The following is an 18,081-nucleotide window of genomic DNA, read 5'->3' as shown; positions in this document are numbered from 1 at the left end:
ACATAGGAATGAATCCAAAACAACGCAGGCCTACATTTACTGATTTGTTTGCATGTCTAACCATTGCTCACTGCTTCACTCTAAATGTGCCAAATTTTCTTGATGCTGTGCCAGTGTTTTCATTTTTGTCCACGAAATCAAAAAGCCACAAACTAAATTTTTTTTTTTGCATGAAATGAATTGTTGTTTCTGCATTTTGTGGAATTTTGAATTTTGTGGAAGTCAAACAAGGCGTTTTTGGATTTCGTGGATGAAAATGCATTTCGTGCCACGAAATCAATTTCAAGCACGAAATGCACAAGGTAACAGTTGGTGCCCGTTCTGACCATTAATAATTAAACTAGTCCATACCCGGGGATGCGCGCGCCACAACTACGCACAGACTTGCCAAAAATGCGCACAAACTGCGTAAATTTGGGAAAATTGAAAAATCAGCTGCGTCAGTCCCTGCCTATGCCAATGCTCAATGCCCATGTGCAGTTTCAGATTGATTGGCCAACCCATTGGACTCTTTTAAGACAGGCCTAAAAACCTTTTTATTCAGGAAGGCTTTTGTTAGCAATCTCTTTTTTTTTCTTCGTTTTTATTTTTATGTTTTTATCTCTGTAGCACTTTGAGATTCACTATGAATGAAAAGTGCAGTACAAATAAAATGCATTTATTTCTTTTTTTTTTTTTTTTATTCATTGAGAAGCAAAGTTGATGCAGAGAGACGGACAGAATTTTCCTCATTTTATAGTAGGAGGACTCTTGGGGACTCTTTGCGACTCGTTTGTCAGCAAGGCTTTTATTTTGAAAGCTGCGACCGGAAGCCTTACGATTTTTTACATCTTTTACAACGTATTACTCTCCGTCGTGAAATTCCTGAAGTTTGAGGCTTTTTGTTCGACTTTTTTGGACCAAGAACGAGTGGATCTTCTGCGTCATACCAGCGGACTAAGCCGGCAAGGCACTTTTTAAGCAAGTTTACAGACTGAAACGAACGGGAATTTCACCTGAACGGATATATCTTAAAAGTCTGGAGAAAGGAAGACGGATTGAAAGTTCTGATGGAAAAGGAAGGAAACAAGGAAAGCGACTAGGAGGAGCTGAGGACGAAAACAGGGAAAAGCTATGTGGCAAGTCTGTCCTCTGCATCTCTGACAACGCGACCGACAGATTTCGTTTATATATTTATATTTTTGGAGAAACTGGTAAGTTACTTATTGTAACTTTCACAACCAATCAGAGTCGTTCATAATGCATTTTATATGGTTAGATATTTCCGTGGGGCCCAGGTTTGAAACATTCAAAGCCACAACGTGGGTTGGTTTTCCTTTCATTCCCATTACATCATTCCTAGCTGTATAGCTCTGGGTATGTATAGTGGATTATTTTAATTTAATATCTACTGTAATACTTCCATTCAGTACAGTATTTTGCAGTCTTGATCCATTCTTGAATTGGACAATGTGTTAGGCCTCTCTGTCCTATAAAATATAAATCTAAAAATATAGAAACTTGTCTGTTCCTGCCTTCATTTGCATATTATCACTCTATATTATAGTGAACTCTTAGTGCTGCCAACAGTAACTAAGAGTAACTGACACTTCGCATCTTGCATTCATGAATTCATCATTTTTCTTGTTATTTATCATAGTTTTACACACAGAAATTTGTGCTCTGTTGCTTCCAGGACGAGCGACAGCCACTAGAGATGGAGGGAGAGAAGGAGAGAGAGAGGCAGCAGCGGGAGGAAAAGGAGAGCAACGAGGCTGAGGAGGAGAGGAGGAGCGACGAGGATGATGATGATGAGGATGCTGAGGATGCTGAGGATGAGAAGGAGGAGGAGGAGGAGGAGGAGGAGGAGGAAGACTCGGAGGGCGCGGCGCTGGTGTGGCAGGAAGGCTACGGCGAGGACGACCTGGGCCTTCCCATCATGCACTGGGAGGCGCTGAGCCTGCGCATCGCCGAGCTGGAGAAGCAGGAGGAGGAGAGGAGGGAGAAGAAGGCGAAGGTTAGGGGTCGTGGTCTGTCCATAGGGGTCAACAGAGATGGGGGGGGGGGGGGGGTATGGGGGAAGTTGGTCCTGGACTCTGATCTGGGGTCAGTTTGACTGTCTCCTCACTAAAGGTAAAGGTTCGGAAAGCTGGCAAGGAAGCAGATCCACTAACGTTTAATTCATACATAAGACAGCTTTAGAACAATATTAGAGGAAATCATTCAGGAGTTTTGCACAGTAGTAAATAACACAGTAAATCTTCTCCACACAGCAAGTGGTGAAACTAAACTTAAAGGATAAGGCCGGTATTTTTTAATGCATTGCTTACCGTCAACTAGGGCTGGAGACTGGTCTGGTCGAGTCCAAGTCCAGATTGAGTCATTGGTGAATCGAGTCCGATTCAAGACCAAGACCGAGGGGGGTCGAGACCGAGTCGAGACCAAGACCGCAAAACTACGAGTCCGATTCCAGACCAATACCATAGCAATGTGTTATCCAAGGCTGCCATTGTATTTATTGACTAAAATAGCATATTGTTTGTTTATTGCCTAAAATAGAAGGGAGGTTTCTAAAGACATTTCAACAAAATTAGCATGTTTTGAGGACAAAATTAATTGTAGGCAGCTTGTTTATGTTCATAACATACAGTAGTTTCACCTTTACTGAACTAGAAGTGGATTCATCTATTTCACCTACTTTTTCTTAAAGCTCCACAACCACATGCTGCTCTGACTGAAAATATTCTGACCTGTAATTTAAGAAGACGAAGACAAAGGAAAAAAGACAAAGAAAGACAGAGAGAGACAGAGAGAGCAGGAGTAACGTTACATATGGACATGGTGAGGTTTTGTTTTGTTTTTTTAAATCAAAACGAAGTCATTGGTTGGGTAGTTGGCATATCACCAATCAGCAGTCACTAAACCTTTCGGTGGGCGCATAACTTTATCAACTGTGAAAATTGTATCATCTGCTGCTGGTCACTTTCTTAGAAGAGATTATAATTAGAAAAACAATGATATTATGTAATGTTAATTCACCCGAGACCGATTCAAGGCCGAGTCATATTAACTACGAGTCCGAGACGAGACCAAGACCGTCAAAAATCGGTCTCAAGTCCGGACTGGAGTACTACAGCCCTGCTGTCAACAAATCCTATGAAAATAACTAAATCAACAATGCGTTTGCTCTCCTCCCGTTACTTTCTGACTTCCCACGTTCCGTTTTTAGCCTTCAACACGGAAGTCATTGGCTCCAACTGTAAGCTAAAAACCTTGAAATCCAGCTCACAAAGACATAGTTTACATTTTAAAAATCGCTAACTGTTACCATGAAAGGTCAGGCTGTTGTAGTTATTACCAAATCAAATTCAAATGGGAACAAATTCTTCATTACGCCGGGGACTATTTTCTCTGCTATGGAACTACTTTCCTGAGATAGAAAACGGCTTATTAAGTTTTTTTTTTTTAATACAATGGAGTTCTATGGCTGCTGGGACATGGCTGCACTGGGCACCGGCTACATGGACGAGACTTGTTGGCAAAACAAAATCATTTTTACTGATTTTGTTATTTTCATAGGATTTGTTGACCATAAGTAATGCATTAAAAAACACCGGCCTTATCCTTTAAGAGTGAAATCCAAAAGTGTCTCCTAAACAGACAGTGAGTGAGCACTTGGTCCAGAGAAAGCTGGACTTACCAACAATGGCTAAACCTCTTCACCCCCCCCCCCCCCCCCCCCCCCCCCCCAACACACACACACACACACACACACACTTAAATGAAATTGCATATAGGGAAGACACTCTCTCAAAAAACATCCAAAATGTAATGTAATCTGTTAACTCGTGTCTTGAAACTCCAGCCCCCCACATACAGTATATATCATTTTGCGTTATGCGGCAGTAAAACCCCAAACCCTGAACCCTAAACCATAACTCTAACTTATTGCCCCTTTTAACATACGGTCTGTATGGTTTTCTGTCAGAGTGGTGTTTCTCTGGAGCGAGGCAGAGCTCCGGTCAGCTGGAGAGAAGACCGAGGGAGGAGAGGAGAGAGCTGGGGGGACGGAGGAGATGAAGACTGCAACAGCCATGTGATGGCGCTCACCTCCCGGTAAAACACCACCGCAAGACTCTTACCTATGAGCAGAGGTGGAAGAAGTACTCTGATCCTTTACTGAAGTACAAGTACCAATACAGCAATGTAAAAATACTCCATTACAAGTAAAAGTCCTGCATGAAAAATCCTACTGAAGTAAAAGTACATAAGTATTAGCAGCAAAATGTAGTTAAAGTATTAAAGTAAAAGTAGTGGTTTGGTCCCTCTGACTGATATTTTATTATATATGACATCATTAGATTATTAATACTGAAGCATCAGTGTGTAAGCAGCATGTTACTGTTGTAGCTGCTGGAGGTGGAGCTAGTTTGAACTACTTTATATACAGTTAGCTAGTTTAGTCCAGTGGTTCCCAACCTAGGGGTCGGGCCCCTCCAAAGGGTCACCGGATAAATCTGAGGGGTCATGAGATGATTAATGGAAGAGGAAAGAAGAAAAAACAAAGTTCTGATACACAAATCTGTTTTCAGTTTTTGGACTTTTTCTCTAATCTTTGATTTTTGCTGAAATATTGGATCATTTGAACATTTATTGAAATGAAACCATGTGAGGTTTAGAGGGAAAAATCACTATTTGGTGGAGCTGTTAACAACTCATAGACATCTGAAATGTGACCCGACTACACACTGCTTTTTGTAAGACGTCAAAAGACAAAAAGGTTGGAAACCACTGGTTTCATCTTTAACAATGTGTTGTATTTTAAAAGCTTGTTATATTATCCATTGTGTCAAATCTCCATCTGAAAAGTAACTAAAGCTGTCAAATAAATGTAGTGGAGTAGAAAGTACAATATTTCCCTCTGAAATGTAGTGGAGTGGAAGTATAAAGTAGCATCAAATGGAAATACTCAAGTAAATTACAAGTATCTCAAAATTGTACTTAAGTACAGTACTTGAGTAAATGTACTTAGTTACTTTCCACCACTGCCTATAAGGCTGTTATTACAGAGGTCATGGGCGTCAGTGGGGTTTGGCGAGGTGTGTTGCGCTCGCTACCTTAGCCTAAGTGAGTCCAAATGTGATCTTATAGTTTTTATCATTATAATGGAGAGCAAAGATCATGAAAAATAATATTGAGTTTCTAACACGTTGCTAGCGGGTGTGGGTGTGTGTGTGTGTGTGGGGGGGTGGTCTGTGTAAATCCAGACTAAGACTGAGGAGTGAATTCAGTACAGTAACACAGAACACAGTGCGCTGTTGATGTTCTTGCATATTTAGATTCAGTAATCCATAATGCATTTCAGTGCACAAATCACCCCTTTATATACAAACTCATTACAGGGTGTGTCACCACTCGCAATTAAGGTGAAATTGTTTAAAAGTGAAGTTTAAAATGGATATGATGCACACACTTTACAATCACTATGGCATGCTAGAGAGAGGACATTTTTAAAAATATAATTATTTCAGTCAACCAAGACTGAATTGATTCACCGTTATATCGTATTGCGACGTCATACAATTATAGATTTTCTTGATGGGATTATTCATTCGCTATTCATTCTTCAGGGTTCCTACGCAGGTCTGGAAAGTCTGGAAAAGTATTAAAAATGAATTTGATCATTTCCAGGTCTTGAGTAGTTTGGGAATTTGAAAAAAAATGAATGGAAAAGTATGGAAAATGTTGCGGTTCAGGTCCGATACACACATAATTCTAGCTTTTATGTTGTTGTAGAGCCACTTTGAGTCCACAGTTTTTGTTGATGTGAAGAATAATGTTCAGATAGAGGGACGCTCTTATTACCCAGCCGCTGTCAGCATGCATTATATCAAATACAGACCAAAATCAAATCCGGTCAAGAACATAGGGTCTGGGAAAAAATATGGAATTTTAAAATGGAAACCGTGTAGGAACCCTGCCAATCATCTCACATATTCTGATATTTGTGGCTGTGAAGAACAATCTTCATCTATACAGTGATATGACCTAGTTAGCAGGGGCAAGATGTCTATCTGCGTAAATCATATTAAACACCAGACAAAATCTTCAAAACAAAAGTATGGAATTTTTTAATTGAAAATGTGTAGGAACCCTGATTCTTTGTGAATTCACCCCTGAGGCTCTGTGTGAATCCAGACTAACTCTGAGTCTCTGCCTTCAGCCTTCAGACACAGATGAATCTTCAGCTTTGCTTCATCAACAACAGTGAAAGTGAGGAAGAGGAGGAGAAGGAGGAAGAAAACAGCAAGAAGGTAAGTACTAACACATGGGCAATTCCCCTCTCACCCAGCCACTTTAGCAAAATAGATCGCAGAAGATCAGATGAGTTGAAACTTAAATGATCCCAGTGGGGAAATTGGGTTGTTGCAGCAGCAGATAGTAATATAATACAGCAAAGAAAAACAGAAGATAAATAAGAATAGAGCAAATGGGGGGTTATATAAACATTACACAACTGACAGTTTCAACACTAGAACATGTTAACAAAAAAATGCTAAATAACAGCAGTAAAACTCATAGACAAAAAGAATATGAGAATATATGCAGTGTGGAATTAGTATTGTAAAAATATATCCATATGTGCAATATGTAAGAAATGAAAGGAATATGAGAATATGAAGAAAAACGGTAACACTTTCTATGACGCCCATGTCTATAATGCATTATAAACATACTTATAATGCATTACAATCTGCTTATAGCACTGTGTAATTATAGTTATAAGCACTCATAAATATTCATAATGCTTTATAACAATAATCATAACACATTATAAAGCATTTTTTAATGACTTATAAGGTCAAGTATCATAATACTTCATAATTGCTGGTCACTCACTGACATTTTTTTGCAAGGATCATAGTGTATTATAATTCTCATAGTTGTAATACATTATAATCATTTTATAATGCATTATAATCACTGTTATAATGCATTGTAATGTGATTATAAGTTACTCTAAGTGGACATTGGGTGCTTTAAGTTAAGTAATGAAATTCCTGAGGTATAGGCAGATATAATAAATTACAAGCTGGTTATAAGTCACTGTAAGTGGTCACTGTTTGCTTTAAGTAAAGTGAAAAAAATATCATTAAATCTATGTAAGAACAACACAAAATTAATTTATTTGTTTAACGGGTCATAACAGAAATTGAGTACTCCAATTTGACACAGCTTTTTGACGATGAACAACTGAATGATGGACATTTACATTTCACTAATGTAATGTTTCCCCAAAAAACTCTAAAGACTCAATTGACTCAAATTATAAATAATACCTCAAACAATTTCTACTTTACCTGTAGCTGTATATTTTACTTTTATAATGCCACCAATCAGTGTAACTAGTCTTAACAGTATTAATAATCGTATCTTTTGTCTCTATTTTATCATAACGTTTGCGGCAATGTTCTATCCATCCCTGGTGGTGAAGAGAGGGACGGTCCAGGTTCCCAAACACCCTCAGGCTCCTGCCAAGCCGGAGAAAACGAAAGCGTCCAGAGGCTTCAGGAACGCTCTGAGGAACCTGCGAGACAAACTGAGAACCGACCACAAGCCGCAGGTAAGAGACGGGGAAAGAGTAGATATGTCTTCCTCTAGAGATGATGCAGTCAGTGTGTCACCTTGATAAGGGGGTCCATCATCTCCATGTGCTGATGGGACTGAAGAAAAAACTCAAGCGACTGTAGGATTTTCATTAGGTCCTTGTTAAGCTGCCGTGTCTGAAATGCCCATAGGAGAGCTAAGGAGCCTGGGAGTGGCTGTTTGGTTGCCAGCACCACAGCTCCTGCATCACATCGCTAGCTTGTCTGGGAAGTTAAGCAGGTCTGGCTGTGGTTAGTCCTTGGATGGGAGACCACCTGGTGCTGGAAGTGGTGTTGGAGGACCAGTAGGAGGCGCTCTTCCCTCTGGTCTCATGCATTATATCCCCAATGCCCCAGGCCAGAGACGGGGACTCTGTCCTGTGAGTGAGCACAGTCCTTCAGGTGAGACGTTAAACCGAGGTCCTGACTCTGTGGTCAATAAAGATCCCATCTGCACTCATAGCAGAGTAGGGGTGTAACCCCGGTGCCCTGGCAAAATTCCCCAAAACAGGCCTACCTTCCATCATGGCCACCTAATCATCCCTCGTTACCTAATTGGCTCTTTCAGTCCTCTACTCTCCACTGAGTTAGCTGATGTGTGGTGAGTGTTCTGATGCAAACTGGCTGCTGTGCATCACCCAGTCCAGGTGGGTGCTACACACCTGTGGTGGATGAGCTGAGTCCCCGCCCCCCCGATATGTGAAGCGCTTAGAAAAGCGTACTTAGAAAAGCGCTATATAAATGTAATCAATTATTATTATTTGTTGGAGGAAAAATAACACAATATTGTTATATATATGTTATATATATACAGTATATGTTGTATATTTTCACAATATAGAGTATTAAACATGAGCAGCATGTGGAGAAACTAGGAGACTAGAGGCTGGGACCTTTATGTTTAGTGGTGGCTCCAGGATGTTGCAGAGATCCAGGAGGATTGTCTGAAGTGCATCACGAGCCGTTCAGCGCTCTGATATATGTGCAGTCCCTAAAGACGCACTCAGTCCTCAAGGCTGCTGAAATGCATGAATGCAAATGCAAATGAAAGGGAATACAACTAAAACATTACAAAACATTAAGAAACATGACAAAATAGTCTATGGAACACTATGCTATTCAGAACAACAAGAAACCAATCAAACTTGTTACAACCTCACCTTGAAATGCACCAGCAGGATGTAATGAAAGTCCGACACAAACTTAGCGATTTGCCGATATACAGTGTGAGTGACATTCAGAATGGTATTTCTCTTTTGCATTGTTTGAATACTAGAGGGTTTTGGGGTGGTGAGCCCAGCTGAACTCACTACTGTGTAAACACAGTAGGACGTTGACTCAGGCCAAACTGAAAGTGAGGACACTCCGTTAAGTTGTGTGTGTGTGTAAATATTTGTTTTCCTTTTGGGTAATGCTTTATTTTCCGGGTCCGCAATTTCCTCGAAATGAACTGGGAAATTTCTGAGGAAGTTCCCTGGAAAGAACCATGAAATGATGTACTAATTATAGGGAAAACAGAGAAAGAGTTCAGTGGAAGTTGGTAAGTTCCTCCAATTTCTTCTGTTGTTCCCAAGACAGAACCAAGATGTTGTGTAGTTTAATTAAGAATTCAACAAATAACTATATTATATAACTATATCAATAATGACTTCTGATAATTGACCTCTGCCTATTATTATTTTTCCAATAAATAGTTTATAGTTTTGCAGTTCCTTCCAGGAAATTCTTTTAGAAATTTACAATATCTTATCGACTCCACTGGACTGCTTCCATTTTCTGTAGAACTACCAGTGGTGGAAAGTAACTAAGTACATTTATTCAAGTACTGTACTTATGTACAGTTTTGAGGTACTTGTACTTTACTTGAGTATTTCCATTTTATGCTACTTTGTACTTATACTCCACTACATTTTAGAGGGAAATATTGTACTTTTTACTCCATTACATTTATTTCACAGCTATAGTTACTAGTTACTTTTCAGATCAATATTTTATATTTAGAACATTTGATCATCTTTATAAAATAACTATAAAATAGCATTGTTATAGATTAGACTACCCAAAAGTATAGCTAAATTGTTAAGATTAGCTTCACGTTGACAACTTTAAAATGCTGCTTACATGTACATGTATGTCAATAAATCAGTATTAATATTCCAATAATTTATGAAAGATATAACTCTCTAAATGGGGACAGTTTGCATAATTAGTACATTTACTTTGATACTCTAAGTACATTTTGCTGCCAATACTTATGTACTTTTACTTAAGTAAGATTTTGAATGCAGGACTTTTACTTGTAATGGAGTATCTTTACATTGTTGTATTGCTACTTTTACTTAAGTAAAAGATCTCAGTACTACAGGAAATTATTAGGAAATTGTGGACCCAGGAAAATAAAGCCTCGGCTTGTAAATCTACCTTGCCACTTCAACATTAAACAACAGTGTAAACATTATCATTTGTAAATGTGGAAAAAAAATGGAATAACACATAATAATTTCACTGGTGAGTTCCTCCTCTCTGGCTGAAGCTGTGTTAATCGGTGAAATCGGCTGCTGCAGTGTTTGTTTTGAATGAAAACCTGCAGAGTCTTGGACCTCCATGGATGGAGGGTTGCCTGTCCCTGATTTGGAGTATCAGCAGTGAAAGAGTGATATTGGTGCATCCCTGGGGTTACACACAGACACCAAATCTGTTTTGATTTGACTTGATTCGATTTAACACGCAAACACTCGTGCTGAAGAATAATTCGATTTGATTTTACTGAGATATGCAGGCAGGTGCTGGTTTATAATCCGCTTTGGGGATGAAAGTTATGGTTCCTTCCAGCTTGGTCACATGCTGCTCAGTGTGTTCTGTCTGTTCAGCCTCATCTTCCCTTCTGCCTCAGTCTCATCATACTGCTCTACAACACTGGAAGTAACAATTACATCTACTCTGGTTACTGTAATTGCAGTCGGTTTTTTTTGTGTGTTTTTAAGTCAGTAATTTAACATTTTGACCGAAGTATTTTACGTACACTTTTTTGTAATGTTTCTCTCCATAAGCGATGCATCAGAAACGGATCGATTGTAAACTACTGTGCTTTCTTTTGAAGCATCTGAGTAACACTTTACAATAAGGGTCACTAAGTTAAGGGTCAGTTAATGCTTAATAAGCATTAACTGACCCTTAATTAACAGCTAAATAATGTGTAATTTACTAATGGTGTTCATGTTAACTAAGGTATTAATTTATACATTATTTAATAGTTTATAAAGATGACTATTAAATAATGTATAAATTAATACCTTAGTTAACATTGTTCAGCCGTAATACCATACTAGATTGATAGCCCCACCCATCTCTCTCTCTCTCTCTCTCTATGTCTCTCTCTTTGTATATATATATGTACAAAAATGTGACAGGTTGGTTGGCAACTGTAGTTTAACATAGCATCCTCTCCTCTCTTCTCTCCTCTCCTCCTCTCTCCTCTCTCCTCCTCCTCTCTCCTCTCTCCTCTTCCTCTCCTCTCATCTCCTCTCCTCTCCTCTCCTCCTCTCCTCTCCTCTCCTCTCCTCTCCCAGGTTCCAGCCTGTGGTGATCCTCTAGTGAAGAGGAGGCATTTGGAGCTCAGTGATTTACAAACCTTCAGTATCAAGGAGCTAAATGCTCTATGTACCTCCCACAGCCAAGCCATACAAGGTACACACACACACACACACACACACCCATACACATGCTGCATCTAATCACTACATTTTAAGATCTAACCCAAACCTTCACCTAACCCTAACCGCTAACTAGGGCTGGGTGATAATTCAATATTATCATTTATCGTCTTTCAGTGGAATCATATTGTGATGATATGAAGATATTTTGATATCGTGACACACATTTCTGCTGTCTAAATTGATGATGACAAGCAAATTTTACTTAAAAACTCTCATAAAATGAGGTATGGTAGGAATATGATTTGAATATTTCTGTTTTGTTTGACATCACACCTAACATTACCATTCGGTTCAATGAGATGAACATTAATTTGATTATTTAACGTGATTTTGCATACATGAACCATATCGTGATATATATTGATATCGAGAAAAATCCTTATGATTATCATGATACTGATTTCAACCATATTGCCCAGCCCTACCGCTAACCCAAACCTAAAAGTATAATTCCAGTTTTTTTCCTAGTTTTTGCGTACCGCTCAGTTTGCAAGGAGCGCTGATCTCCAATACAATCCAACAGGGCCGACAGTCGAACTCAAAAAGCAATTCAAACACTTAAGGCTCTAACAAATTAGGTATACAGACTTCTGTGCTCGTGTGCTCGCCAAGCTGTTTGTCTATAGCTCTAGGTCATTCCAATGTTATACAGCGCAGATCATCAGGAGTACAGGAGCACAGACAGTGACATCCACAGCTCCATGACAGATCTTCAGGACGTTCTAAAGTTTTGTTTCCACTGCATCACTAAACTCCCCCAGGACCACCAGTTCCCACCAGTCCCCAAAAACGCCGGGTTGTCAACAACTGCATGCATCCTCTCCTTCTTTCTATGGCTTTTTTTAAATTGCAGTAGACAAAGGCCTATGGCTGTGATGAATAACATGACGTGGTAGAGCAGAATCATGGCTGTAAGTTTCGGGTAAATTTGATAGTGGCGGGACAGGAAACTAGTCTTTTTACCTCCGCCAAGGAGGTTATGTTTTCGGTGCCATTTGTTTGTCTGTTTGTCTGTTAGCAGGATTACGGAAAAACTACTGGCCCGATTTGCATGAAACTTGGTGGAAGGATGTAGCATGGGCCAAGGAAGAACCTGTTAAATTTTGGAGCGGATCCAGATCCGACTCACAAACAAGCAATAATAGCACGAACCTTGGCGGAGGTCTGCGCTCTCCGAGTGCCCTTCTAGTTTTTCTTTTTCTTTTTAAAGAACTTCCACAATTCTCTCTGGATTACTGGAATAAGTACCTCAGTCTACTATGGGGAGTTGCCAGTTTATGCAATCATGTAAATGGCTTAAACAGAATATTGTCTTGGCAATAGTGGCATTATTGTGCACATGTAAACAAAGTCGAATATAACTAATTGAATGCAACCTTTTTAATCACTTAAGTAAAACGAACTACAAGCAACCAACAATGGAAACACATTTTATTGCACCACAAATTTTGTTGTAACTGCACATGTGGTTATTGTGTGAATAATTACCTCTGGTTACCAAATTGCCAAAAATATGTTGTGAGTCATCAACTTGCACTACCACCACATTTGCATAATGATTCACAAAAATAGGGCCCACAAACTGGAATCTCCTGGTTGGAAATCACAGTTGACCTATTGAACTCAATTAAATCTTATAGAGCAGTGGTTCTCAACGTGGGGTCCGGGGACCACCAGGGGTCCTTGAGGGGGTTCCAGGGGGTCCCCAGCAAGTTGATAAATTGTTAAACTTCACCATTATTCACCATATATTTAATTTACAAGAAGATTTAGATGTAGAAGAATGACTATTATCCTAGTTTTCACTGTTATCTCTCTACCTACAAAACAGATAGTTAGCTAACCCTAACCCTAACCCAAAATCATATGTGACAATAAAAATATTCACAGATTTGGGTCAGAGAGACAAAATCTCTTCAAATGGGGGTCCGTGGCCCTAATGTGGACTAAATTAGGGGTCCTTGATATGAAAAAGGTTGAGAATCACTGTTATAGAGGCTTTAAAGTAGTGTCGCAAATCCCACCAACCATAACAGCAAGAAATAAACAACCAGGCTAGACACCTGAAAAAGATTGTTGTGGTGTAGGTCCCTTTAGCCCTAGCTCCTGTAGTCTTAGCTCCTTTAGCCCTATAGTTCCTTTAGTCGTAGCTCCTTTAGCCCTAGCTGCTTTAGCCCTAGTCCCTTTAGCTCTAGCTTCTTTAGCCCTAGCTCCTGCAGTCGTAGCTCCTTTAGCGCTAGCTCCTTTAGCCCTAGCTCCTGTAGTTGTAGCTCCTTTAGCCCTAGCTGCTTTAGCCCTAGTCCCTTTAGCGCTAGCTCCTTTAGCCCTAGCTCCTGTAGTTGTAGCTCCTTTAGCCCTAGCTGCTTTAGCCCTAGTCCCTTTAGCGCTAGCTCCTTTAGCCCTAGCTCCTGTAGTTGTAGCTCCTTTAGCCCTAGCTGCTTTAGCCCTAGTCCCTTTAGCTCTAGCTCCTTTAGCCCTAGTTCCTTAGTGGTAGCTCCTTTAGCCCTAGCTCCTTTAGCCCTAGCTGCTTTAGCCCTAGTCCCTTTAGCTCTAGCTCCTTTAGCCCTAGCTCCTGTAGTTGTAGCTCCTTTAGCTCTAGCTGCTTTAGCCCTAGTCCCTTTAGCCCTAGCTCCTTTAGCCCTAGCTCCTGTAGTCGTAGCTCCTTTAGCGCTAGTCCCTTTAGCCCTAGCTCCTTTATTTCTATCCTATAATACTACACAGTCTGAGCTACTAGTCACGTAACGTTAGCTAGTGTGCTGATCAGATGTGTTAACAACGGGACAGTGATGGTTAGCTGTCCAGATACTATGGTTAGCTAGCTAACAAGCTGACATTAAACACAAAATGGATCAGATATAAAAGTGATGAAATGATCAGTTTCCAGTCAAAAACAGCACAGAAATTAACCAGGTCTATTAAATCCTGCTGAATTTAATGTGTTGAAACGCCCAAGTCTTAAGTGTAGAATTGGAGTGAGCTGGTCTCAGCCGTTGTTGCTGCCGGTCGGCACATTACATCACCTCAAAGCCCTGACTGTTCTAACCTTTTTGCATCTGTCCTCCCCAGACCTGAGTTCAGAGCTGGTGGGTCGCCTCCAGGTTCGGGACCAGCTGAGGACAGAGCAGGACGCCATGTTGCTGGAGGTCCAGGACCTGACATCACTCTGACTCCAGTGATCCCTCCCAACCAAAGCTCACCTGTTCCACGCAGCGTTGTGATTGGTTATGTCACTAGGGTTGCAACGAATAGTTGATAAATTGTAAAAATCTGAAGATTTTTTTATTGAAAAATAATGTCTGTTTTCGAATCATCTTAATATTGTGATTTGCCACTGATTGCCTCCATGGGCGAGCCGTCATTAATTTAGAGGATAAGAAAAAGGATGGCCTCCATGGATGTATTATGAAATCATTTGTAAGAATGGTAGAACCTGTGTCATTGACATTTTTTAATTTAATTTTATTACACTGAAATGTTGGGGAAAAAATGTTTTTTGTCATAGATTATTAGAATATCCAATGCAAGATTTGATATTCTAAATGAAAATAATCAGTAGTTGCAGCCCTAGATGTCACAATCAACAGACAAACCACAGTGAAGTCACAATCACAAATGATGTCACAGTGGATTACAGTGACATCACAATCAATCACTCTGATGGGAAGCCAGATGCTGCTGGTTTGACCAACAAATCACTGTGAAGAGACTATCACTCCCTGAAAAGACTTTTGTACATCCAATTGCACAGTATTTTGTTTCAATATTTTTAATCTTATTTTGTGTTTTTATGAGGGAAATTGTCTGTGTCTTACTAATACAATGTTGTAGTGATTAGCATCTTTTCTTAAGGGTTAAAACTGGCATATGAAAAGGGATTCCTATTAACACGCTGCTAATTGCCAATTGAACAATCTCTGTTCGTTGTTATCGACTTTGTTTCAAGTTTAATGATGATCTCTGATCTTGTCTTGGATTTTTTGGTGAAGTCTGAAAATAACTGAACTATCTAGGCAAAATGGAGCTGATTCTTCACCAAAGTGCTTTTTACATATAAGGGATGATTTTTTTTTTTTTTAATATTTGTTGATTTAATCATCTTGTCTTGTGTCACACTGGCACAGGGTTTGGGATATTTTTCATTCACCACATACCTATGCCCCATAAAGAAACAACTGATAGCCCGTAAACCTGTGGATCTTCATCCCTTTAGCCACATAAAAGGTGTATTAAAACTTGAGTGAGTTTTCTCTAAGTTTCCCTAAGGAGAGAAAGGGAACAAAAGGACAGAGGACAGTCCACTCACCTTTAGTATTTTGAGTGTTTCCAGTGTTGGGGGACACAGGTTTGACTCATGGACAGGGTTCCTATGCAGATCTGGAAAGTTTTTGTTGATGTGCAGAATAATGTTCAGATAGAGGGACGCTCTTATTACCCAGCCGCTGTCAGCATGCATTATATCAAATACCCACCAAAATCAAATCCAGTCAAGAACATAGGGTCTGGGAAAAATATGGAATTTTAAAATGGAAACCGTGTAGGAACCCTGCCAATCATCTCACATATTCTGATATTTGTGGCTGTGAAGAACAATCTTCATCTATACAGTGATATGACCTAGTTAGCAGGGGCAAGATGTCTATCTGCGGAAATCATATTGAACACCAGACAAAATCTTCAAAACAAATCAAGGTCTGGAAAAAATATGGAGTTTTTTAATTGAAAATGTGTAGGAACCCTGTATGGAGGCAGCAGAAGTCATAATTCAAGAATGTACTTTTGAATTAGCTTGATCATATCAGCAGATCCATTTGCAGCTCACCGTCAGGACGCATAAACTCTTAACGCCGAAGGTGGGAAAAGATCAAACCATATAGTACAATATATTATAAAGAAGTGTTACTAAACTGAAACAAGGCCCTGATTTAGGCCCCAGTTGCCTCTGCTGTCTTAATTACCAATGGTTTTATGAGAGTGGTAGGTGCTTCTGGGTCTGTCCATTTTCATTGAGCGCCCAAAAACAACAAACTGCATGAAGCACTGCTGCAAGCAATACTGTTCCCCCTTTCCAGGATTTCCAATAGTCCAGTCGTTCTCAAAGTGAGGTCCAGGGACACTCAGGGGTCCTTAAATGGGTTGCCAGGGGTCCCCAGCAAAATGAGGAATAGTTAAATTTCACTTTAATTTGATGCAGTAGAATTTATCCCAATTAGAGAATGTATAAGAATGACTATTGTAATCCTACACACAGAAAAATAAAGGTGCCGAAAATGGTTCTTGGGAGCGATGCCATAGAAGAACCATTTCTGATTCCACAAAGAACCTTTCAGACCAAGGTTCTTTAAAGAACCATTTCTGTACTAGACTCCTGCATTGTGTTTTTATCTGTCCTTCTATAGCCTCATTTGCAATTGCACAATATAGAGGGGTTTGGTTATTTTCCACATTTACACCATCACTCACCATCCAATAGCCTAACTAAGAATTAAGAACTTTTTAATAGCCTATCCCAAAGAACCTTATATGGTTCTTTGAAACCATATATTTCTTAAAAGGTTCTTGAAAGGTTCTTTGTGGAACCAGAAATGGTTCTTCTGTGGCATCACTCCGAAGAACTTTTCGGTTCCAGTTCGCACTTTTATTTTTCTGTGTGTAGGTTTCACTCTAGTATTATCTCCCCACATACAGTGCAGACAGTTCTACAGTTCAATACTAAATCGACACTAAAAATCTTCCCATATGAGAATAAATCTGATTAGTAATAGTGGTTTGTGGTCTAATTTGAGGGTCTGTAACAAGACAGACCAACACAAAATGCAGTCTGTGGTTTTAGGAGGCTCATGAAAACACATTGGAACTGTTATCATGTGGGAACTAAACGGTAACAAAGCTGTCACCCAGTTTGTATCCCAGTAGACAGTTTAAAGAAACCAACCTAGTCCAATCATAAATGTCAGTTTCAGAAGAGAAACTGTGTGTGACTATTTATCACCATGTCATACTGACCAGTTTCACGTCATGTTCAGAACCGATCAATGAATAAACTCATCAATCTGTGTCTCAATCACGTTATATGTATGCATGTGGCATTTAGGCGCTGTTCGATGATGTATGGATTCTTGTTTACTGGTGAATATGCTCACGGCCTATGTGTGTGTGTGTGTGTGTGTGTTCTTGTATTTGTATATTTATGAGAACCAAATGTCCTCACAAGCAGAGGTAGAAAGTAACTAAGTACATTTACTCGAATACTCTACTTAAGTACAATTTTGAGGTACTTGTACTTTACTTGAGTATTACCATTTTATGCTACTTTATACTTCTACTCCACTACATTTCAGAGGGAAATATTGTACTTTTTACTCCACTACCTTTATTTGATAACTTAAGTTACTAGTTACTTTGCAGATTCAGATTATTAATACAAAATATAATCAACTAATACATTGTGATGTATTATTATAGATTACTGTAAGCTACCCAGCAGTATATAAAGTAGTGAAAATCAGCCCCACCTTTTCCAGCTGCAACATTAAAGTGATGCTTACACATTAATGCATCAATAATTATAATTCAATAATATAATATATACTGTATTATTCTGAAATGGGCCATTCTGCATAATGAGTACTTTTACTTTTGTTGCTTTAAGTACATTTTGATGCTAATACTTTTGTACTTTTACTTAAGTAACATTTTGAATGCAGGACTTTTACTTGTAACAGAGTATTTTTATACTGTGG

The 18,081-nt window shown here is 39.4% G+C and overlaps 1 protein-coding gene across 1 annotated transcript; it reads left to right on the top strand.

Annotated features, from left to right (window-relative positions):
- The first annotated feature begins 842 nt into the window (after positions 1-842).
- Positions 843-17,392, top strand: LOC139658029 (schwannomin-interacting protein 1). The gene is made up of 7 exons (XM_071536047.1): positions 843-1,193; positions 1,676-1,996; positions 3,968-4,095; positions 6,203-6,293; positions 7,475-7,603; positions 11,195-11,312; positions 14,408-17,392. Exons 2-7 carry the CDS (start codon positions 1,697-1,699, stop codon positions 14,506-14,508), a joined length of 867 nt encoding a protein of 288 aa, XP_071392148.1. The 5' UTR covers positions 843-1,193; positions 1,676-1,696; the 3' UTR covers positions 14,509-17,392.
- Positions 17,393-18,081: the final 689 nt, after the last annotated feature.

Source organism: Centroberyx affinis, unplaced genomic scaffold (assembly GCF_046629955.1).
Source record: "Centroberyx affinis isolate AG114_WGS23_722 - 3 ecotype Tasmania unplaced genomic scaffold, CSIRO-AGI_Caff_v1 ptg002816l_1, whole genome shotgun sequence".
In the NCBI taxonomy this organism is placed as follows: domain Eukaryota; kingdom Metazoa; phylum Chordata; class Actinopteri; order Beryciformes; family Berycidae; genus Centroberyx; species Centroberyx affinis.
Note: the sequence above shows the minus strand (reverse complement) of the source record. Positions and strands in the feature narration are given on the sequence as shown.